The 24,578-nt window shown below is 39.7% G+C and overlaps 1 protein-coding gene across 2 annotated transcripts; it reads right to left on the reverse strand.

The window, feature by feature from the left end:
• Nucleotides 1–4,568: 4,568 nt before the first annotated feature.
• Nucleotides 4,569–23,308, reverse strand: dtx2 (deltex 2, E3 ubiquitin ligase). 2 transcript variants are annotated; one of them, XM_026328513.1, is made up of 9 exons: nt 22,730–23,308; nt 21,464–22,052; nt 19,482–19,540; nt 11,826–12,038; nt 10,195–10,262; nt 9,761–9,928; nt 9,066–9,227; nt 7,361–7,450; nt 4,569–6,086 (listed from the first exon to the last, which is right to left on the reverse strand). In XM_026328513.1, exons 1-9 carry the CDS (start codon nt 23,037–23,039, stop codon nt 5,847–5,849), a joined length of 1,899 nt encoding a protein of 632 aa, XP_026184298.1. In that variant the 5' UTR covers nt 23,040–23,308; the 3' UTR covers nt 4,569–5,846. The 2 variants fall into 2 exon arrangements, with proteins under 2 accessions (XP_026184298.1, XP_026184299.1); XM_026328514.1 differs by lacking the exon at nt 11,826–12,038.
• Nucleotides 23,309–24,578: the final 1,270 nt, after the last annotated feature.

Genomic DNA, 24,578 nt, shown 5'->3' on the forward strand with positions numbered 1-24,578 from the left:
CTATTAGATTATGATTATTTCATTTTATTTTAGCACTAGTTTTAATCTTTAAACTTTAGTAACTTTATCTTTGTTAATGTTAAAAAGTCTTAAATCCAATAATCCCTTTGTTGTACTTTTTAAAAATTGTTGTAATAAATATTTAAGCTACGTTGGTAATAAAACTACAATCAAACCAACCTGGAACTCGGATCATTTGCAAACCGCAGCCCGGTCATAATTAATGGAGCACACTGAGCCTGTGCGTTGTGCTGTGTGTGAAATAACGTGGTGTGTCGTCCTTTAAAAAGTTGTTTTTTGTAATTTATCAACTTAATATGAGTAAATTCAAGTTTAATGAGGTGTGGACCGATAACAGCCCAGTCTGTGTTTGACTGAGGCCTGTTAAATTCGCAGCAAAGTGGAAGAAAACGCTGTGGTCGGGGTGTTTTGTGAAGACGTCGATGCTACACCTGCCATCAAACCAACATGTTAACATCAGAGACTCTGCACCAGCTCCTGCCACAGCGGTAAGTTAAAGCACCCTCAGGCCTTTTGCCAGCATGGACGTGAGTTAAATAACGTGGTGTGCAGAGAGCTTTAGAAGTCCTGACTTACATTTGAGGAAATCTGCTGAAACCACGGTCAGGTCCTGTTGTCCCGCAGACACTGTGCATCAACCCGCCCTTCACTTAACATGGCCTTTACGTTGATGTAGCTTAGCCCTAAGCTGTACTTCTCCAAATTATTATTTTAATTTATTAGTGTTTGTTTGCGGACAGTTATCGAGGACACATCTCTTTTCTAGTCGTTGACTTTTCCAACTGTTACTAACATTAGCTAGTTAGGCTAATAAGCTAACTTTAGCAAATTTTATCAAAGCTAACTTAGTTTAACTAAGTTTAAGTCAGAAATTAATAACTAATTTTTTTTTGGTTTATCTTATAATATGGTCTACATTTAAAGTAACGTTAGCAACAGAAAAGAGCTGTATAAACCAGTGTGTTTAGCAGCTGTAGCTAAGTTAGCTAACAAGTTTGTGATAATCTGAATTCAGATGTAACTACAGGTGGAGTTTTTTAGGAAAATAAAATTTGGTGTAAAATATTTTTATGTTGACATTTTCTGTAAAGGTTATAGGTTGATACATGTATGTATAGGTTTTTTTTTTTTTTTTTTTTTTAGTTGATTAAAAACAGTATAATATTGTTTAGGGGTAACTTTACTTCTTCTTTAACTTTGGGCTGCTCCCTTCAGGGGTCGCCACAGTGAATCATCTGCCTCCATTCAACCCTATCCTCTGTATCCTCCTCACACACACCAACTATCCTCATGTCCTCCTTCACTACCTCCAAGAACCTCCTCTTTGTTCTTCCTCTAGGCCTCCTTCCTGGCAGCTCTAACCTCAGCATCCTTTTACCAATGTATTCACTGTCCCTCCTCTGAACATGTCCAAACCATCTCAATCTGGCTTCCCTGGCTTCTTCTCCATAACATCTAACATGAGCTGTCCCTCTGATGTCCTCATTCCTGATCCTATCCATCCTCGTCACTCCCAGAGAGAACCTCAACATCTTCAGCTCTGCTACCTCCAGCTCTGCCTCCTGTCTTTTTTTCAGTGCCACTGTCTCTAAACCAGACAACATTGCTGGTCTCACCACTGTCTTGTCCACCTTTCCTTTCATTCTTGCTGACACTCTTTTGTCACACATCACACTTGAAACCATACTGCTGCTCACAAATGCTCACTTCTGACCTCAGCCTAGCCTCCACTACTCTTTCCCATAACTTCATTGTGTCTCATCAGCTTTATTCCTCTGTAGTTTCCACAACTCTACACATCTCCCTTGTTCTTAAAGATGGGCACCAGTACACTTCTCCATTCCTCAGGCATCCTCTCACTCTCCAAGATCTTGTTAAGTAGCCCAGTCAAAAACTCTACTGCCACCTCTCCTAAACACTTCCATACCTCCACAGGTATGTCGTCAGGACCAACTGCCACTCTTCATCCTCTTCAATGCCTTCCTCACATCATCCTTATTGATCTCTACTTCCTGCTCCACAACAGTCACCTCTTCTACTCTGTGCTCTCTAACATTTTCCTCATTCACCAACTCTTCAAAGTATTCCTTCCATCTTTCCATTACGCTTGTGGTACCGGTCAACACATTTCCATCCCTGTTCTTCTTAGCTAACCTTTTCCTCTCAACACACTCCTGAACTTCCTCATTCCACCACCAAGTCTCCTTATCTGCTTTCCTCTTTCCAGATGACACACCAAGTACCCTCTTACCTGTCTCCCTGACCACTTTAGCTGTAGCTGTCCAGTCATCTGGAAGAACCTCCTGACCTCCCAGAGCCTGTTTCAGCTCCTCCCTGAAAGCCACACAACACTCTTCCTTTTTCAACTTCCACCACTTGGTCCTCTGCTTTGCTCTTGTCCTCTTCATCTTCCTCACCACCAGAGTCATCCTACACACCATCATCCTATGCTGTCTGGCTACACTCTCCCCAACCACTACTTTGCAGTCACTGATCTTTTTCAGGTTGAAACTTCTACACAAGCTGTAATCAACATCCAATCTGTGGGGCATAACCACTGACAACATTCAACATCACACCTTCAACTTCCAGCTTCAGACTCATCACCCTATCTGACACTCTCTTCACCTCCAGAACATTCCTAGCAAAATCCTCCTTCAGGAGAACTCCTACTCCATTCCTCTTTCCAGCCACACCATGATAAAACAGCTTGAACCCTGCTCCTAATCTATAAGCCTTGCTACCTTTCCACCTGGTCTCCTGAACACACAAGATATCCATTTTTCTTCTCTCCATCATATCAGCCAACTCTCTAGTTTTCCCTGAAAAAGTCCTTACATTCAAAGTCCCTACTCTAAGTCCTACACTCCTGTCATTCCACTTCTCTCTTTGCCTACGAACATGCCTTCCTCCTCTCCTTCTTAGACCAACAGTAGTCCAATTTGCACTGGCATCCTGTAAGTAAACAGCACCAGTGGCTGTCGTCGTTAACCCGGGCCGTGACCGATCCGGTATGGAAATCACATTTGTGATTCGCATGTTTGATTTGGCTTAAATTTTACATCGGATGCCCTTTCAATCTCTCTATTGAAATTCAATGAATACATGTTATTTATATAGCACTTTTCAAATTCAGTTACAAAGTGTTTTGCGAATCAACAGTATCCTCACTAAATCTGAGACTATACAATTGACCCAGTTGAGAGAGCATCTGGTTGGTCATTGTCGTCCTCTCACTCACGTCCTTATCAGCCTTCAAGGTGTGTTTTACCCTCATCCATAATGCTTACTCCTGCCGCAGGTACCAATGAAGCCAAATTACTTTTGTACACTAACAAGTTCATTAAGACAGACTCATAATGTAATCTCTTTGCAAGTGGCCATGTTCTTTTAACATTTCCACTACAAATACATACAGTGCACTCAGAAAGTAATCACACCCCCCTCCACTTTTTTCAGTTTTTAGTTGCAGCCTGATACTGATAAAATCATTCTTTCCTCATTAATCTACAGTCAGTGCCACATAATGACAAAGCAAAAACAAAATTTTAGTAATGTTTGGAAAACGTTATATCCAAAAAGACTCAAGGCTGTAATTGCTGCCAAAGGTGCTTCAATTAAGTACTGAGTAAAGGTCTGAATACTTAAGTATATGTGACATTTCACTTTTTTCTTTTCAATAAATTTACTTTCTAAAATTCTGTTTTCACTTTGTCATTATGTGGTACTGAGTGTAAATTACTGAGGAAAAAAATGTAAACAATTGTAGTGTCAGGCTGCAACATAACAAAATTGAAAAATGTGAAGGGGGTCTGAATACTTACTGAATGCACTATATTTGAGTAGTTAAAGAGAAATGTAAGTGCTGGGTTCAAACTCTTTCAAGTAAATGCCAAAATTGACATTCTTTGTGATAGGGGTGTGGAGATATGTTGTACACAAGGCTGGTGCTTCCTTTTCATGTGACCTTAGATTGCCCACTTGTCATTAAGTGATTTGTTTATTTATTTATTTTTAATATAGTAACCTCCCAAATGATGTGAGATTTACACTCCTGCACTACCACTTTTGATTTACTTTTTTTGAGAAATACATATTTTTGTTGAATGGGCAACATCGCTATGACTTGTGCATGGTCAGAAATGCATTGAAAAACTACAGTATTTTAGCTGAAGTGAGTACACCTAACTTTTTCTCCCGTCGTCCTTTTGTACTTTTATTGTCTTAACATTCACATTACCTTCTCTAGAAGTCTGGATAGGATTAGGTGCCTGTCAACATGATAGTTTAATCTGTAATGCCACAGGCGGCAATTTACTGAGAGCCATTAGCTGTAATGATAACTCTGAATGGTCATGCAGCAGCAACGCGTTATGAGGTCATTTAAGAGGACCAGAAGCACCTCGAAGTGCAAACTACAATATTCCTCCCTCATGAGGAATTAATTCATACCCTTTTCATGACCAAGATTAGTGGATCGAAACACCAAAGCAGCAATTGTAACTTTGCATCACTCAAACAAATTCAATTCAGAGATGGAACCAGGATTCATTTTACCTTATTTCTTTATTGCAGATATTTATTTTTTTGTTTTTCTTGTATACATGTCAAGACTCATTTCAGGGACTGTACTGTAGTGCTGTGAGCAGAATAACGCATGTGAATACAGGAGATTTTGCAGACAGTGGGACCATTAACATGCTCGCTGCAACTTCACTTGTCTTATTAATCAAGACATGTTTGATGACCTTGATTGTCACACTGTATAATTTTTTTAACCAGAGCTTTATTTATTTATTATTTTTAATCTCAGCAGTCCATCCCATCTGTTTGGGCAAAAGGATTGAGGTCATCAAGCTCTATGTGATGTAACCTTGTCCCTTCTCAGACACATGGCAACACAAACTGTAACATATTAAATGACAAAAACAATGCCTGCAGAACACCCCCGGGTATACATAGTGATGGCAAATTCAAAACATGAAAAATCACAAAGTGAATGTGTTTGACATCTGCTTATCAAATCAGATTAGAAAATTAAACATGACAACAGATGGTCAAATTAGTAATAGTGTTAACTGTTAAAAGATACACAATTTTATTCCCCTCAACTGCCATTTGTGGAAACAGTTAATTTTCTTTTCTTTTTTTTTTACGTACGGTAGTGTTGTTTCATTCATTTTTATTATTTACAACAGTAAAGTATTGCCCCTTCTCATCAAATAGGCTAGTGTATATACCCATTTTGCTACGTTTCAGTGACATTGTGCTAAACACGTTTTCAGCAGAAACACTTTAATTGCATAACTTCCCAATTTGAAATCAAGGTAACTGCCCTTTACTGGGAAATCACACACCTCAAGTAAACACACTGTCGGAACTAAAGTGCTTAATGAGATTTTTATCCCCATTCTCACAGTAACTTGACAATACAGATGAGGATACAGATGAGGCTTTACAGGGAAAAAAAAACATAAACACAATCTCCAGTTTGTGTAAGTTTGATAAAAGAGGCTCAGAGGAAGAGAAAACCCATCCTTCGTTGACTTTAGTCTCCTGAAATATGTTATGAGGCAGGAATGTGTTGGAGTATGAAGCATTTTCAGAAAGCAGTCCACTATGCACCCTTCCAGAGAAGCTTCAAGGCCTTTATTAAGCTCACTTCTCCCCATTTTCTCACTCAATGAGATCTGGGCAGATGCTGACATTAACTAAATAACAGATGGACATGGCAGGAGGTCTACCTGGCTACAGAGGTGGATTCTGAAGGATTAACTCGGTGGTCAGCAGCGAGTGCGTGTGTGTGTGAAGCTTGAAGGTGCAACTTAGCTGCTGCTGCCTGTAGGTTTGAGACAGTCCTCCGTCACACCCTGAGAGGCCAGCTCAGACAGAACATTGTCCAGATAGTTGGGGTCAGGGTAGCCATGGCCTGACAAATTAGACATCATCTCTGTTTTGTGGTGGATGCCATTCCACACCACTGTGTCAGGCTCTCCAGTGGTGCTGGACGTACCCACAGTGAAGATGAGGCGCCGTATCCATGCCACCTTCAGCAGCTCCAGCACCTTTCAGTAAAGACACAAGGCGCATATGTGAATGTGTTTGTGCTTATAATTATAACAAGACCTGAAACAATTCCTCAATTACTCAACTCAATCATGAAGTCATTCTTGTAAGACATTAGTTGGTTCCATGTTCATGAATCATAGGATTTTTTTGATTTTCTTTGTCTTATATGACAAAAATTCAGTACCTTTGAGTTTTGGATTGTTGATTGAACTGAAGACGTCACCTTGGCCTTTATGGACTAAAGATTGACTAACATATTTAGAAGATGATATGCAGATTAATTGTCATCTTGAACCCAAAAACATATTCTGTGCATTTCAGCATTAATTTGGTTCAAACATGTTGTGTCCATAGAGCACCAGCAGAAACGTTGCTAAGGAGACATGCTAAGTCAGAGACTGGTTGTGCTTCAGTTGGATGAAAATGACCTGTCTGTTGTGTGAGTGGACAAGTGCCTTCCTGTAAAACTTAGCTTATTTAAAAAGCATACAGTATTGCATTTGTGTGACGTAAGAAACCCTGAACAAGTCAGCTTTACTGGTGAAACGTTCATTTACATGCTCAACTAGTGTGAACCAGGTACACTGACTCTGTTTACAGAGCAGCTGCAGCAGCCAATGGAGGCAGCCAGAAATGTAACAGTCTACAAACAAACAATTTAGTTAAAATGGGATTATGTAAGTGCAGCTAATCAGGACAGATATGCTGCCTAAATGATAGAAAATGAATGGTGTTCCCTAAACACCATTCTGATTTTAGCTGGTGAAAGATTCACTGTTTACTGCACTGTGGCGCAGGCTGCATGTCCGATCTTATACACTTTCATTATCTCGAATCCATGTAGCACAGGGAACATCACACCAGGGAGTCTCGTGATAGATGTGAGACTGCGGCACACCACAGATAAACTGCAAGTGGAATAATTTAATCCAATTTCCTATTGGTGAATTACATCTGAGATTTACAGAAGGTGAAGTATACAGCTACAGTTACCAGCAAGCAGGAAATGAGCTACTAATTCACCATGGAAACAACACAACTTTACAGTGAGCGCAGGTTGTAGCACACTACAATCCTGATTGAGCATTATGCAGAGTCTTAGGGTTAACGTCATTGTGTATGCGTCCCTTGCTGCTACTGATAAAGTGTGTTTGGATCTTGTATATAATTCTTGGTCGAGGTGGAAGTGGAAACAAACACATGTAATGTTAAATCTCTGTATACAGCGAGTCTGATCTTTTTGCGTTGTATACAAGTGGCTGTGGCATACCTTCCTTCCCTTGTCGTTGTCTGGAAGAAAACAAAAGCGAGGGAAACCTCTACAGGTGTATGGCTGTCCTGGGTTGGGATGCTCTGGGCCCTGGGGGAGGAAGACAAAAACAGAATGATAAATGAAAAGTCATACAGTTTAATACTAAAGCTTAGTTGAAACAATAAGATAACTTTATAAATGTGCTTTTGTAGATTAATACAAGAATAACAGCTCAATACAAACTTGATAGAAGTTCTTTTAACTTTAGATCAGCGGTACCTGTGGCTCTTTGCAGCAGTTCATCAAAATAAAAAAAAACGTTTGCAACAGGACACAGAACGGCATTAGGCTTGTCCCAAAAGAATGTAATAAAAGCGAGATGCACTTCCACAGCAGAGTCTAAACATGTGAGTCTAAAAATGTATTTGGAAAACTGATTTGCTGAACGAGCTGCACACACACTGCCATTTGTCCTCTAGTTTGTTGCAACGTTCGGCTTCCCCTTGGCAAACTTGTGTTTTATGTATTGCACTGTGCTGGCTTAAATGCTGGAGCCCTTTTTTGACACGAGTAAGTTTCCTTTTCAGGGGAATGTAATCTTCACCCTAAAAGGTTCTCTCTTGTAAAAGTGAAACATAAAATAGCGTAATTAAAGCAGAATGTAAATCGTACATTTATGTACCTTGTCTGTCAGTCACATAATCATCATTCAAGCTCAAGGAATCAGTCTGGATAATTTTCTCAGGTTATTATTATTCAGACCATTAGTAATTCTTGGCAGCTCGATAAATGATTTGGTCTCCTTGTCTGTTTTTACAGTTAAGACATCTGGAAATGCTTTTAACTTGATTTCATGAATGAGGAATTTATTTCCTCTTCGGCAGCAAAACACTTAAGTCACGTCGTAACTCCTGTAGATTAAACAGGGCAAAATGAACAATTCAAGCACGGCTGACTCTTAACAGACACATTATAGCTTACAAAAAAAACAAAAAAAAAACAGTATTTTTACAATGGTACTTTCATTATTCAAAAAGAATATCTGCTGGAATGTAAATTGTCCATATAATAGCCCACTTTTTCAAACATAATTGTAAGGAAAAAGATATTGTCTATATTTTTGCCAATACAGTAGTTGGTGTGACTAATATTAAATACCTGCTACTCAAATGTCAGCACAGTGGTCCTAAAACTCAAATTACATTAGAACCACTGGCTAGATTGTCATCTCCAAGAAGACCACACAAAAAAATATATCGCAATGGTTTTTAAGCACCAACATTCTGCTCAGTACTGCGCATTTAGTATAAAACAATAGATGTCTTTTTGTAGATGAGATATTAAATTCCCTGAAAATATCATTAATCATCCTCAAACTGGACAAAGAAACTATCTGTTTTTCTAGGTTCAGAAGGAAACCTGGGGTATCAGGGGTATGCTGTAGTAAATCACAGTGCTAAAAAGCCCGTTTTATGCTCAGATTTAGCAGCTCATGTAGAAAATATATCATTACTGTAAAATAAAAGACTGAGGCAAAATCAAATGGAGGTAAAAAATGTAGACTAGATTTAATAATAAATTCTAAATATATGGAGTTCTTTATGAAATTCTGTTGCAGGCCAGATCTGGCCCCTGGGACCAGTATTTGAGACCATAGCTCTACCATGTATTTACAGGCTTATACTTTATCTTGTCAAAGTGACGGCACAATGTGCACAGATACCTGTATGCCAGGTGGTATGCTGTAGATAATCTGGATGGTTCCACAGTTTGGGTGGCCTGGCAGCGACTGGGCGATGCTGTAAATTTCCATTTTGCCTTTGGGCTGAGTGCCTGTCTTCTCTCCATAGATTGTCTTACACGAGGGGCACTGCAGGCTGCCGTCCTGAGGAGAATAGACAATCAGAGCGCCTTGTAAACAGGACTGCTCAATACATACCAGGTAAGTGCTGATCAAATATTCATTAATACACTGATACACCCTCTGTCGCCAAGTCACTATCTTGTACCTCTTTTGTGATCAACTCCATGGATATTTGTACAATTTGTCTGGCATATGATATATACCACATATATAAATAAAAGCTTGTATAATATATATATATATATATATATAGCTGCAAAACATTAACATTTGATTATTAGAAGAAAAATGTTTTTAAATTAATAAACTATTTTCTAATGCTAAGCTAAACATAAGACACAAAAGTGCCATCAGTCTTCTCTTCTAACTCTCAGAAGGAAAAGGAATGTGTTTGCCCCAAAAACTAGTACTCAATAGCATTAAATATAATTTTAACTGTTGACAAAATTATTTTACTGTCAATGCAGAATGTTCAGAAACAATGGCATCACATTAAGTAACTGCCTACATGCGAAAAATAATAGCTGCCATGCAGTCAGTAACAATGCTGCAACCTTTGTTCCGTTGTTGTACATAGCCAGCATGCAGAGCATATGCAGGGTGTGTCCACATTTGAGGAATTTCCCCACAGTCTCTGGCAGGATGCTCTGGCCTCCCTCTTCTGTAGATGGTGTCTCATAGCCGGATGGATTGGACAACTGATCCATGCAGATAATGCAATCCTAAGAGGGACACGGGGAATTGTGTGTTTAGTGTCACAGTTACTAAGTGGAAGTGCATTTATTCTTCCATGTTAAGGCTAGCAACAGCATAAGCCATATGAACAATTTATCAAAATTAGTTGCTGGAATTTTTCTCTGTTGCACTGCAGATGACGTACCCCTGTGTCAGTTAAATAAATCTGCCCGTGTGGTATAAAGGAACATTGTTTAGTTTGTTGGTGATGTCTCAGAGAGGGGGAAAAAACCCTTGAACATGAAACATTTACCTCATCTGGCACTTCGGCTACTACCTCCATGTAGCGTTGAATTACCTCCTCAGGTCTCTGAGCTGAGGCTAAAAGAGGGACAAAAGAGACAAATCAAAGTGATGAATGAGTTGAAGCAAACCTTAAATGAACAGGCCACACAAAGAGAGGGGATGTTGGTGAGATAGGATTAAATTACTTTCTTCATATTATAAGTAATTTGCAATATCAATTCAGAATTTTAGTCAAACATTAGCTACAAAAGGTTTAACTTTCTCCTGGCTAAATATTCAAATATGTCAAGGATGTGGCTAGTTAAACATCTTAAAGACAAGAAAAGGCTAAAAGAACATCCAAAGCATGTACTGTGATGCCCCAATAAACAACAGTTTTAATGTATAATGACAATGAGCAGTGTGAGATATTATGTCACATACACACAGATGAGTGTCAATACTGTTTAGGAAACAAAATTCTAAAAACTAAAACGTTCATCCTCAAGTGGGTTTATTGCACAAGACAGCTCTATTTAAATCTATTTTTTAATGTTAGGAGGTTAGCAATTTTCTACCACCTGAGAAATAAGAAAATAGTATTCATCTGTTTCCAGACACATTTTATCCCTGACATGCCCTCAGTCAATTTCAAAAAGAGTTATTTAGGTTAGGAAGTGACAAAATGAGAGTGGAGGAGGAGTAATTTCTGATCACAATGTAGTAATAATGTAAGGAAAAAAATATGCAGAAATGAAGAGGAAGCAATGCAGTGAAGCTAATAATACGGATGAGCAGCAAAGCATGGAAGACTATTTAAATGATATGAGCTGTACCAAAACACATACTGGGTTTTGTTTTTTGTCTTGTTGTTTTAGTGGCCACCAAACATATCTATGTGAACCTCCTTTAATATATAGCAAGTTCAGCAGCGAACGGGGATGTACAACATGCCCAGTGTTTAATGTTAGATCTGTAAGACATTAGAAAACCATAAAAAATGTCTCAGAATGGCTTTTTAGTTCCCAAGACATCAGAAAATGCTGTTTTGTCTGAACGACGGTCAAAAAATATATATATATTTTACTACATAAAAACAAGGAGAGGGTGAAATCACCAGTGTTTTTGCTTTTAAAAATTAGCTGCTGAGTAAATTGGCTGTTCATTGTCTAATCAACCAATCACTGTAGTTTTGCGCTGTAGTAGTGGCTGCTAGGACATGTGACAAACAGCACATCATATCATGTGTTCTAAAAGTACACGTCTATCTACACAGTGACTTGTCGATTTACAGAGGGGACAGATCAAAGTAAAATCCAACATTTGAAAAATTGTCACACTTTGCACGACTGAGAGCTGACCAATAACTATGCAAGATTTTATGGTAGGCTAGTAGTTAATATTGACAGCAACGGCTGGAAAACTTAAGCAGAATTATACATAGTCTGGATAGCTTGAATGCTACAGATGTGCACAAAATGCAGTTGCAGCAGCACTTTTTACGGCTACTGTAAAACACAATGAACACGCCACACAAACACAAAGAAAGTGAGTTGATGCAGGATGAAATGGTACTCAAGCCTGCACTGATGATAATTGGACCAAAGAAGAATGATGTAGAATAATAGATGGAAGAAGGGCTGGTGGCATAGTAGCTACCTCTCCTGTGCTGCCTCTTTGCTCTCCTAACTGAACTGCTGCTGCTGTGGGGCTTGCTGGGCCTGCTGGCTGGGGGGAGGAGAGAAGGAGGAAGAGAAAAAGGAGCAGGCTGCTGCTGTGGCTGCTGCTGTAGCTGCTGCTGCTGCTGAGGGAGGGGGGCATTGGTGAAGTGCACGCCGAGTCCCACTGCTGACATCAAAATGGAGGCCATGCCTGGAGCAGAGTCAAATGGGGTGGGGTTGGGTTGAGGTGGGAGGGGCGGGGGCAGAGTGGGGCAGGTGAGGGTTGAGAGCAAGTGGAAATATGCAGGAGTAGAAAAGGAAAAAATCAAAAGGTATGAGAGATGTACAAGCAGCTGATGCTTCCATTGTGCACCTCATTCCTACAGATGCACACAAAACATTGGCATCAGACAGCATCAAGAACTTTCAAAGTAAAACCAAACATATGGCCCTGGTTTCTTTATTTCTGATTGACACCTTGAGATAGGTTTGCAAGTGGCTAGCCTAAAGCTCATGACCTAAGTACAAACTATAAGACAACCACTGAAAACGAATGGTCCCCAGACGCTGACGGTCAGACCAATCACATCAGAAAACTATGCAGGGTGATTTACATAGGTAACAACTACTACTTTCATAATCAGCCTGGCAAAGCATACTGGGCACTGCAGATCTAAGATTAGGCAGGGTCACTTAAAGCACCACTACCTACCTCTTTTTATAAAAAAAAAAAAAAAAAAAAAAAGCGCATTCATTCTATTACAATTAAAAAGTTGAATGCATAAACTACACAACATTCATGCTCTGTTTAGTACACTCAGGGGTTTTGCTGCTACAGTCATGATCTGGTATGACCAGTAGCTTAGAATGGTTCATACAATGCTTAACACAGCAATGTGAGATACCGTGTATCTGTAATCTCGTGCCACTGTTGCATAATGTATTAGATTCACCATTGACAGTGATGGTGTTCCCACAATAGCTACAATATTTTTGTAGTTACAGAAAGACTGATCCAGGAACCATAAAAAAATACCACACCTGTTAATGACAAACATAACTAAAATAAATGCATACAGAGCCATCCTGTAACATGTACGTTCTGCCTCCATCATTAATCGAGGTACTGTTAATGACTGTATGTGTTGAATACTGAAAGGCAAACTAAACAGTGTGTGTAAAATAAAGCACTGATTACCATTAATATTCATTACTGACTAATGAGCATTAAACATTTACATTTGGAGAAGACACGAGTGACCTTCCATTTTAAATGATTCACCAGAAGTCATGGTACGATGATTTTCACTAATGAGGTTCTGGTCCCTTAGCTTCTTCCAAGCTGATTGTATTGATTCAGTCAGCTTATCGCAGTAAGAAACCGAGTTATAATTTGGTGAGTGTGCAGTAGAAAAGCACAGACTTTGTACGCCCATTTGGCCATTTTATGACATCTTGCCTGCCTGCTACAGTGGATTCAGAAAGTATTCAGACCCTTCAGTTTTTACACACTGTCCTGTATTGTAGATTTCATTTTAAATGTATAAATTGGCCAATTCACGGACTAGTCTACACTCAAAAACTTTAAAGCCTTTTCTTTAGTAATCTTTGCCACATCAGTGTTGCTTTAGGTCAATGTCGTGCTGAAAGGCAGTCACCCTCAGGTCATGTGCACTTCAGAGCAGGTTTTCTTCAAGGGTTTTTTGTATTGGGCTGTACAAAGCTGTATTTTCTCAAAGTCCTTTAAATACAATTTGTCAAACTGTGAGTGCCTTTTACACAATTTGATCTGTCCAGTCATTCTACTATGATGGCCTGATTGATGCAGAACTATTGAGATGGTTGTCCTTCCAACAAGGTCTCCCATTGCTTTAGAGGACTTCTTAATTTCTTAGTATTAGATTATTGGGTCCTCGCTGACCAAGGCCCTTCTTGCCCAGTTACTCTGTTTGGCAAGACAGCCAAATCTAGGAAGTCCAGTGGATTACAGACTTCTTGAGTTTCATGTTCACTGAAGATACTGTGCTCCTGAGAACACTCAAACCTTTAGAAATGGTTTTATATTCTTGCCCTGATCTATGTCTCACCAAAATTTTACCACACTGGTTTTCTCAAGAGTTCCTTCGATTTCATGTTTTTGTTGTGGCATGCATTGTATCTTATAATGTATATACTGTGATATCCTAAACTGTGTCCCATTAATTCAGTTTACCAGAGCTGTGCTCCAATCACATCATAAACCACTGAAGCAAACAGGAGGCACTTGACCATAAGTTGTCATGCCACAAAAAGGGTCTTAATACTAAAAACAGGTTATCAGTTGAGGTTATTAAATGGTTATTAGGTTATTAAATGTAGATTAATGTGAAAAAAATCAAAATAGAATCTTGTTTACATTAGATTTACGATACAGTAAAGTGTGTAGGAAGTGAAGGGGTCCAAGCACTGAAGCAAGCATTTTAAAATTATAAAGTATTTTGCAATTATATAACTCATCTCAGCACACCTGCTGCATCAAATAGGTAATGGGTTATGCTGACTGTGTTGATTGCAAGCACTTGACAGTAATGAGGTGGCAGCTTAAGGCAAAAGACATACACTGTCATGGTACCAGCTTCAAACTATGATGAAATTATCTTTATTTCTTTTCTTGTTAAATAACAAAAAAGTTGTTCATTGTTTTGAGATAATATAATATTCAACTAAACCATTAAAATCCCCAGATATGTGCATTCAGAAAGTAATCAGACCGCCTTCACTTTTCAATTTTAAGTTGCAAACTTGATACAATTGTTAAAATCATTTTTTGTTTCTTATTAATCTACACTCAGTACCACATAAGTGAAAACAATTTTAGGAATGTTTGCAAAAGTCTGAAAAAGGAAAAACTGAAATGTCACATTTACACATGTATCCTTTGCAATAACGTGAAAATTAGCTAAAGTACCTCCGATTTCTCTTGATCTTTGCTGAGGTGTTTCTACACCTTGATTGGAGTCCACCTGTGGTAAATTGAATTGTTTGGACATGATTTGGAAAGAAACACACCTCTCTATAGAAGGCCTCACAGTTGGCAATGCATATCAGAGCAAAAGAACTACCTGCACTAGGGCTGTGCAATTAATCGAATTTTGATTTCGATTTCGTTTCAACGATCACAGAAACTATGTAATGGAGAAAAAAACGATTATTCCATTTTTCAAGTTATTTTGGTCTGTGTTCTTATTGATGCCAATGCGCACTTTCACCCCTCCAGAAGCCCGAACTTTCTAAGTGGTATCTGGTGGCATTTAAAAATCAGCGCAAGTGAAGATGGCAGAAAGAGAGCAGCCACAGAAGTCTTTGGTCAACAAAAGAGGTAGAAGCAATTCCATTATTTGGGAACAGTTTGGATTAGAAGAAGTGGGCGTGGATCAAAACCATATTATGTACAAGATTTGCTACGCCGTGGTGTTGCCACCACTTGGTAACACCACAAATCTTTTTAACCATCTAAAATTTAAACATAGATATAGCAATGCTATTTATACATTTGAATATATTTTATATTATTTGTTTTAAGGACAATTCATTGTTTTGTTCAATAAATGGAACATATTTCCAAAGTCAATGAGTAATCATGTAAAATAATCGTGATTTCAATCATGACCAAAATAATTGTGATTATGATTTTTTCTATAATTGAGCAGCCCTAACCTGCAGAGCTCAGAGACGGGATTGTTGATGGGGTCAGAGCTGAGAAAGGCTACAAAATATTTCTGCTGCACAGAAGGTTCCCAGGAGCAGAGTGGCCTCCATAATACTCAAATAGAAGACGTTTGACACAAGCAGCACTCTTCCAAGAGCTGGTCACCTAGCCAAACTGAGCAATCAAGGAGAAGCGCCTTAGTAAGAGAGGTGACCAAGAACCCGATCTCTGAGCTCCAGAGATCCTGTGTAGAGATTGGACAACGTTCTAGAGGGACAACCATTCTACAGCCCTCGACCGATCAGGGCTTTATGTAATATTTATGTTATATTTAGTGGCTAGATGGAAGCCTCTTCTCAGTGCAGAACACATGAATGCCTGCTTGGAGTTTGCAAAAAAGCCCTCTCGGACTGTGAGGAATAAGATTCTTTGGTCTGTTGAAACCAAAATTGAGCTGTTTGGCCTCAATTCTAAACATTATGCCTGGAGGAAACCAGACACCTCTTACCATCCCAACAGTGAAGCAGGGTGGCAGCATCAAGCTGCGGGGGTGTTTTTCAGCAGCAGAGACTGGGAGACTGGTTAGTGTTGAGGGAAAGCTACAGTGGGTACAGAAAGTATTCAGACCCCTTTAAATTTTTCACTCTTTGTGTCATTGCAGCCATTTGCCAAAATCCAAAAAGTTCATTTTATTTCTCATTAATGTACACTCAGCACCCCATCTTGACAGAAAAAAACAGAAATGTAGAAATTTTTGCAAATTTATTAAAAAAGAAAAACTGAAATATCACATGGTCATAAGTATTCAGACCCTTTGCAGTGACACTCATATTTAACTCACATGCTGTCCATTTCTTCTGATCCTCCTTGAGATGGTTCTGCTCCTTCATTGGAGTCCAGCTGTGTTTAATTAAACTGATTGGACTTGATTAGGAAAGGCACACACCTGTCTATATAAGACCTTACAGCTCACAGTGCATGTCAGAGCAAATGAGAATCATGAGGTCGAAGGAACTGCCCAAGGAGCTCAGAGACAGAATTGTGGCAAGGCACAGATCTGGCCAAGGTTACAAAAGAATGTCTGCAGCACTCAAGGTTCCTAAGAGCACAGTGGCCTCCATAATCCTCAAATGGAAAAAGTTTGGGACGACCAGAACTCTTCCTAGACCTGGCCGTCCAGCCAAACTGAGCAATCGTGGGAGAAGAGCCTTGGTGAGAGAGGTAAAGAAGAACCCAAAGATCACTGTGGCTGAGCTCCAGAGATGCAGTAGGGAGATGGGAGAAAGTTCCACAGAGTCAACTATCACTGCAGCCCTCCACCAGTCGGGGCTTTATGGCAGAGTGGCCCGACGGAAGCCTCTCCTCAGTGCAAGACACATGAAAGCCTGCATAGAGTTTGCCAAAAAACACATGAAGGACTCCCAGACTATGAGAAATAAGATTCTCTGGTCTGATGAGACCAAGATTGAACTTTTTGGCGTTAATTCTAAGCGGTATGTGTGGAGAAAACCAGGCACTGCTCATCACCTGCCCAATACAATCCCTACAGTGAAACATGGTGGTGGGAGCATCATGTTGTGGGGGTTTTTTTCAGCTGCAGGGACAGGACGACTGGTTGCAATTGAAGGAAAGATGAATGCGGCCAAGTACAGAGATATCCTGGAAGAAAACCTCTTCCAGAGTGCTCAGGACCTCAGACTGGGCCGAAGGTTCACCTTTCAACAGGACAATGACCCTAAGCACACAGCTAAAATAACAAAGGAGTGGCTTCGGAACAACTCTGTGACTGTTCTTGACTGGCCCAGCCAGAGCCCTGACCTAAACCCTATTGAGCATCTCTGGAGAGACCTGAAAATGGCTGTCCACCAACGTTCACCATCCAACCTGACAGAACTGGAGAGGATCTGCAAGGAAGAATGGCAGAGGATCCCCAAATCCAGGTGTGAAAAACTTTTTGCATCACTCCCAAGACGACTCATGGCTGTACTAGCTCAAAAGGGTGCTTCTACTCAATACTGAGCACAGGGTCTGAATACTTATGACCATGTGATATTTCAGTTTTTCTTTTTTAATAAATTTGCAAAAATTTCTACATTTCTGGTTTTTTTCTGTCAAGATGGGGTGCTGAGTGTACATTAATGAGAAATAAAATGAACTTTTTTGATTTTGGCAAATGGCTGCAATGACACAAGGAGTGAAAAATTTAAAGGGGTCTGAATACTTTCCGTACCCACTGTAAATGGAGCAAAGTACAGAGATATCCTCAATGAAACCCTGTTCCCCAGCACTCAGGACCTCAGACTGGGCCAAAGGTTCCCCTTCCAACTTGACAACGACCCTAAGCACACAGCCAAGACAACACAGGAGTGGCTTAGGGACAACTCTGTGAATGTCCTAGAGTGGCCCAGCCAGAGCCCTGACTTGAACCCTGTTGAACATCTCTGGAGAGACCTGAAAATAGCCGTACACTGACAGTCCCCATCCAACCTGACCAAGCTTGAGAGGATTTGCAAAGAAGAATGGCAGAAAATCCTCCAATCCATCTGTGCAAAGCTTGTTGCATCATACCCAAAAAGACTCAAGGCTGTAATTGCTGCCAAAGGTGCTTCAACTAAGTACTGAGTAAGGGGTCTGAATACTTATGTAAATGTGACATCACAGTTTTTTCTTTTTAATAAATTTAGACTAATTTCTAAAATGAATTTTCACTTTGTCATTATGTGGTACTGAGAGTAGATTAATGAGGGAAAAAAATGAAACGTATCAAAAAAAGTGAAGGGTGTCTAAATACTTTCTGAATGCACTGTTTATCTCATAATTATGCAGACCTAATATGTAATCATGATAAACTTACCAAAAATAAATGACTTCTAAATACACAATGTATTATGAATTCTTTCTATGCAAGCTGAGCCAATGGTGTTTTTTTAATACAACTGACTCTGTTCTGTCTTCATTGGCATATCATAGGTCTGGATTTCCCTGATGCTACATCCTGTTTGTGTGCGTCGAAAGTTAGAAGACAACGGAGAATTAATCTATTAGGTAAGGTTAGATAAGTTACAGTAAACTTTATTCGTCCCCAGGGGGAAATTCAGGTAGGAAACATGCAAAAAAAAAAAAAACTGATGAGAGGAGAAGACCAGCATATGCATTTGAATGCAGTTGTTGGGTCTTAGGACTCTCAAAATTTATTTTTAAGAAAGTCAAAATATAATTATGAAAATTAAATTTGACAGCCTTATGTAGGGTTGTATCGCTTTAAATATATTTTATTTGAAACCTTTTTGTTCTGGAAGAGTTCTTTTCAAAGTGAGCATTGGTTAAACCTCCCTGTAATACTAAAATATCTGTAAATGCAAGTCAACACGTTACTCAATCCATGCAACACTTTCAGCTTTGTCAGTCACTGCAACAAGCAAAGGTTGTTTAGAGAGCCTGCTGGCTCATTTATGACAAATTGTAACCTTGAGCTATCAATAAAGAACCATATTGCATTATGTTACGGGACAACATTTATCTTTCTACATGAAGACCAAAACCTTAAGCCAATAGTGCTTTTAACATCCAGGCCTAAGTCTTTTATACAACATGAGGAAACATGCTGTAGCTCTCAAAAAATAAATAAATAAAATAAACAATCCTGTGCGGAGGCGGTTTTCATATACAGTTGGCCAACACACTGCATTATGTCACTTTTGTTTCTCGTTGAATGGAAGCTTCGATCTGGTGTTTTATTGTTCTTTGGCTTGTTTAACATTCAGTCTGTTTATTTTTATTTTTAACTCCCTCCCTCATTTGTGGTCTGTTTTTCATAAACAGACTTGACACTCACAAGACAAATGCAGAGGAGTGACACATAAATCCACGTTATACTGTTTAAAACCTGCAACCAAATAAAAAGTGTGATGCAGAACGGACTGAGCAGAGATAACAGTGAGGATGGATGGTTAGTGACCCGTTTACCTGCCAGGGCAGAGCTCACGCTGGTGGATCCATTCAGCTGCACAGAGATGGAAGGAACACTGCAGGACAGGAAACAAGGACAGTAACATTCAGTAAAAAACAGCACTGATGAACCATGGAGAGAGAGCAAGACAAAAAACTATTTCTGTTTCCAGTCCACACCACAGAATCAGAAGAATTGAGTAGTTTGGCAGCAGATCAAGACAAGAAACTGAAAACTTGTCTATAATTAAACTGAAAAGATTTATTTTGTCTTAAGAAGAAGAAGCTTCTTAAGAAGCTGAAAAAACAGCAGTTTGGGCATCTGCTGACTGTCCAGCAATGACAAGGAAGGTCAGAGACTGATCGACAGCCAGCTGAACATTGACTGCATGTGCACAGTGCAACTAGCGAGTGTCTCTTGACAGCCAATTTACTGATTAATATGTGTACAACAAGTTTGTGTTCTGTGCCAAACAACCTTTCAGGAAAAAATTAACTGTCAGTGTGATGGAGCTCAAACAGTTTAGGGCTGCAAACAACAATTACTTTCTTTAACAATTAATCTGTTCATTATTTCTTAAACCAACATTTAGTGTGGCAGCTTGTGGCTCAGGAGGCAGAGCAGGTTGGCCATGAACCAAGGGGTTGGTGGTTCGATCCCTGTTCTTGAGCAAGACACTGAACCTCAAGTTGCCCCCGGTTGCTCCTCCACCGGTGTGTGATTGTGTGAATGGGTGAATGGGCAAATAGTGTAAAAGCACTTTGAGTGCACTTGATTGTAGAAAATCACTCCACAAGTATAAGACCATTTGGCACCTACAAAACAACACTAAACCTAATGAGATATCTATGAAGGGCTGGTTTTACCTGATGAAGCCATTAAATAAAATAAAAATAAACACTGCCAGAGTAGCAAATCCTCACAATGTAGAAGCTGGAGCCAGCAAATGTGTGAAATTTCATCTTAATTAATGACTTAAATACTTACGTTAGTAACATTACTTATCCACTAAATCTTATATATTTTCATTTGTGCTCTAACCACAAACAAAAAGGACAATATACAAACAACAAAATATATTGCTTGAAAAGGAAAGACGTGAAATAACGTACATATAAAAATTCACGTGGATTTTGTACCCTCATATATCACTAAGAAAACATTGCAACACAATAGTAGGAAATGTGTCGCTGATAAAATGAGGTTGTTTTGATATTAGTTAACCTCCTGTCCAAATGAAACTGTGGACTGCATATCAGCTGCAGCAGCAAGCATATTAGTGACACGCAACAAAGTAAAAAAAAAGCTATAAAGACAAACAGCTTTGCTACTGTTAAAGCTTATCACGTGTCTATTAGCACTAGAATGTAGCAACGCTACTAGCACACAAGGGCACTTTGCATATGCTGTTTAATGACCTTACAAACAATACACTGGCATGCTCCTTAGTCAGGACAAATAAACATACTAAACAGAACTCTATTAGGCTATAAAACAACATATTACATTTAGTTAACCATTCTTAATTGCAAACCTTCCAGACTAACCATTGAGAACTGTGAGCAATGACTGAAAAAATTAGTTCATAACACAGACTACAGTGTGTGCAAGGCAGTGAACATCCAGCTTTTTACAATCCTATTATTGATTTCCAGTGGCTGAGAATAGACTTAATGAAACTTAATGTGGAAGAAAATTAAAGCCCAGAGAAACAGTAAGTATCTGCATATTTATACCACTTAGGTAAGCAGTTTGTCTTTGAAAGCAGTTTTCTATGCTGATGGGAAAGGAAAGCAGGCGATGACACAAACAGTCGCAGGAACAAGCCAAAATAAACTGCAGCTGTAGCTGCACATGATCTTTTTGTCATCCGTTTTACAGGATAGGTCATATTGAAGACAGACAGGAAAGAAAAAGAGGAAAAATGAGGAAGGGTGGACCCATGACAATTTACTGAGCCTGCAAAGCAAATAATCCAACAAAGATGACAGAGACCAACCTTAACCCATTTGCAGTGGTAGAACTGGTCAGAAGTGGTGCAGACAACTGACTGCCCGAGGGTGGTGGAGGCCAGGGACTGCCCCAGGACATTCCCCCAACAGAGAGGGGTCTTCTAGGGTATGGTGAGTAAACAGAAGTAGGGTGAGCCATTGCTGCCCTCCCTGTCCCTTGGAGGCTTGGACGGTTCAGACTCCCAGATGAAAAGGAATGCCGTGAACGGCTCGGCATGGGCCCTGTGCTGCTGTGGCTCAAACACTGCTGGCAAGAGCACGCAGGGCCTGAGGGAATGGCTGGGGGCCCCGAGGAGGCCAGTGGGTATGGGAGGTTACACTGGCGCCGCACCTGCCGCCTGAAGCCTGTGGATTTGTTAACTTGGGCCAGAGATGTGAGATCCACTATGTAATTGTATCCATGTGGACCCAAGTCTGCCGTGCCTTGCCGGGCCTGATAGCTGTGCTCCAAAAGGATTGAAGTTCGAGTCTCATATGGAGTCCATCCTCCTTCATCATTGGCCCATTCCCAATAAACACCACTGCCGAGGCCTGAGGACTGGGCAAACAGAGACCGACGTACTGGCCGCGTCTTTCCTAAAAATAAACATATGATTGTCAATAAATATAACATGACTTAATTGTAAAAAAAATAAATAAATACACTTTTATAACCAAACTTCCAAAGTGGTGGCTTGACAAAGAGAAGTGTTCCCTGTTGTCAGAGTTAACAGCCCTATATGTCAGCAATGTAAACATAAAAGCATGCTTTGGGAGCCAGTTCAGTTAACTGGTTACTGATTGGCTGCTTTATGGTTTTATTGGAAAAAAAAAAATCTTAGCATTGTTTGACAGAGCACTGCAAATACTGAATACATAACATTACAGTTGTTTCTCGGGTTTAATGTACAAACTCCATGGTCTACATTTAAACTAAGGTCAGCACTAAATCAGCTGAGCTCAAAGAAGCAAAACAATATGCTAATGTTACAAGCGTCACCAGTGTGAGTTGTGTGAGCTGACATTAGATGACTCAAACGAATTTAAGTCGTCTAACCTCACTGCTTCAGTCAGTTCTTTGGTGATTTTAGCTTGTAGCTATGTAAACACTACCACAACAGCGCCACTGTATGCTAAGCTAACCAACTAGCTAACGTTAGCGTCATAGCCAGTTGGGCCTGATGCAGTGTAAGGTTTCCAAGCATAGCATTGAAAATGATTGCGTATGAATGCTAATGTGTAAGCACTGACTGCCACCTGTGATATACACTCACCTGTGTCCTGCCGAAACTGTTTCAAGTTTGGTATGTCAATGAGATAAGGCGACAGGCTGGGGTCTGATTGTCCGAGGCAGATGCTCGTTGAGCCGGGTCCTCCTCCTCTCTGGCCCCGCGGAGACAGACACCGCTCGATGTAGGCGCTCACTTGGCCGCTGTAGGGCCGCCAGTAGCCCAAGTCATCCTGCCATTCCCATACCGCTATCATGGGCTGAGACTGTCCAACGGATCCAGAAGGTGTAGCTGACACAGAGGGCCCATTTCTAGACCCGTTCACTCTGGCACAGGAGCCAGACACAATCGCCATATTCACCAAGCTAGCTTAAGCTAACAACAACTCGTTTTGGTTAACTTAGCTGATCGTGGCAACGACGAAAATAAGTCTGCTAGCTCGGCTCGTTAAAAAATTCCATTGTAAATTTGTTAACACGCTTTTGGGAAAGCGACGGAGTAACGATGAAATGGTAAGCAGCCCAAATAAACACAGAAGTGCATGTTGACAAAGCTAATGCATATTCACAGGTCTTAGCTTTACGCGGATAACGTTAGCTTTGTGACAGCGCTTCCTCCATCCACTGATGCATTCAAGGACCTTTGGGAATATCACAACACAGCGCAGCGTTGTTGGGACCAAGCAGAGATGAGAAAATTCTAAGGCAGTAATACGTTTATCACAAGCACCAGCTGACAAATTATTCTTAGTACTGGAGGCTCGGTGATAGTGATTGGTAATTTACCTTCAGTATTACTTTTAGTATGTAGCGTTGTTATATATAATGTATAAACAGAGGGTATTGCCATCTCAACTGAGCATCACGTACCTTTTATAATATAAAGTATGTGTGTGAGTGTCCTGATTATCTTAATAAAGTCTCACCTCATACATTTTAAAAGTAATAATTTTCAATGAATGCAACTGAATTAAAGTTCAAGATTTTAATTTTTTGGGGGAGTAAGCCTGGAGCTCTTAAGGAGCTTGAATTATCGACGATAAATCGCGGCCATCACTTAGTCCCTTTTAAAAAAGTTATTAGAAATTTCAGCCCAGTACAAATCTGGTGCAAAGTGGTGATTTGGGGTATTAAAAGAGATGGGCTGAGTCTTCCCTAGTGTGGGCCAAAATTCAATTTCTGTTCTTACCAACGCACATTACACTTATTTTCGTCATTCAGCATACATATTTTAAGTAAAACAAAATTACTTTAGAACTATTGCTTTTTGGCTAAGAGTTTGAGTGCACAACGTTCCTCAGTTCGTCTTTTTTGTGGGTAATTGCAGCCGGGCAGAACAAATTGTTATAATTAAAATCCTTATAAGGTCAGTCTTGTCTCTTGAAGATGGGTGTATGTTTTATGATAAAACCGAATTTCCAGTGTTTTATGAGAAGATTATTTTTAAGTCCATGTGTTTAATTCCCCATGTTTCAGTTTATTCTTAATTAGTCTTTCATTTGTATATTTGGGGCCAAAAAAAACAAAAAACAAAACTGTTTCACAGTCTCTGATTGTAAGCGTGACAGTTTCATTTGGGTGCTTTCCAAACAGTGTAAACATAAGCAGTTTCACTTAGTCTGTCCCAGTTCAATCTACTTATCAGACTCTTTTCCCTATTTTTCTCCAATAATCATCCCACTCCTACTTCCTGCTGGTCTTCTTTAAGAGCTTGATCCCATAGCCTCTGCCACTGTCTTTTAACACTCTACCAAATGAAACATTTTATTTCTTTTCTATTTAATGAAAATTGCAATTCTGCTTGTAATGTTTTTAATTGCTGTTTAGCAATTGATCTCCACTCCTACACTAGAGTCTGAGGGTACTACACTACAGTAGAGTCTGCAAACTACTGC

Source organism: Mastacembelus armatus, chromosome 14 (assembly GCF_900324485.2).
Source record: "Mastacembelus armatus chromosome 14, fMasArm1.2, whole genome shotgun sequence".
NCBI lineage: Eukaryota > Metazoa > Chordata > Actinopteri > Synbranchiformes > Mastacembelidae > Mastacembelus > Mastacembelus armatus.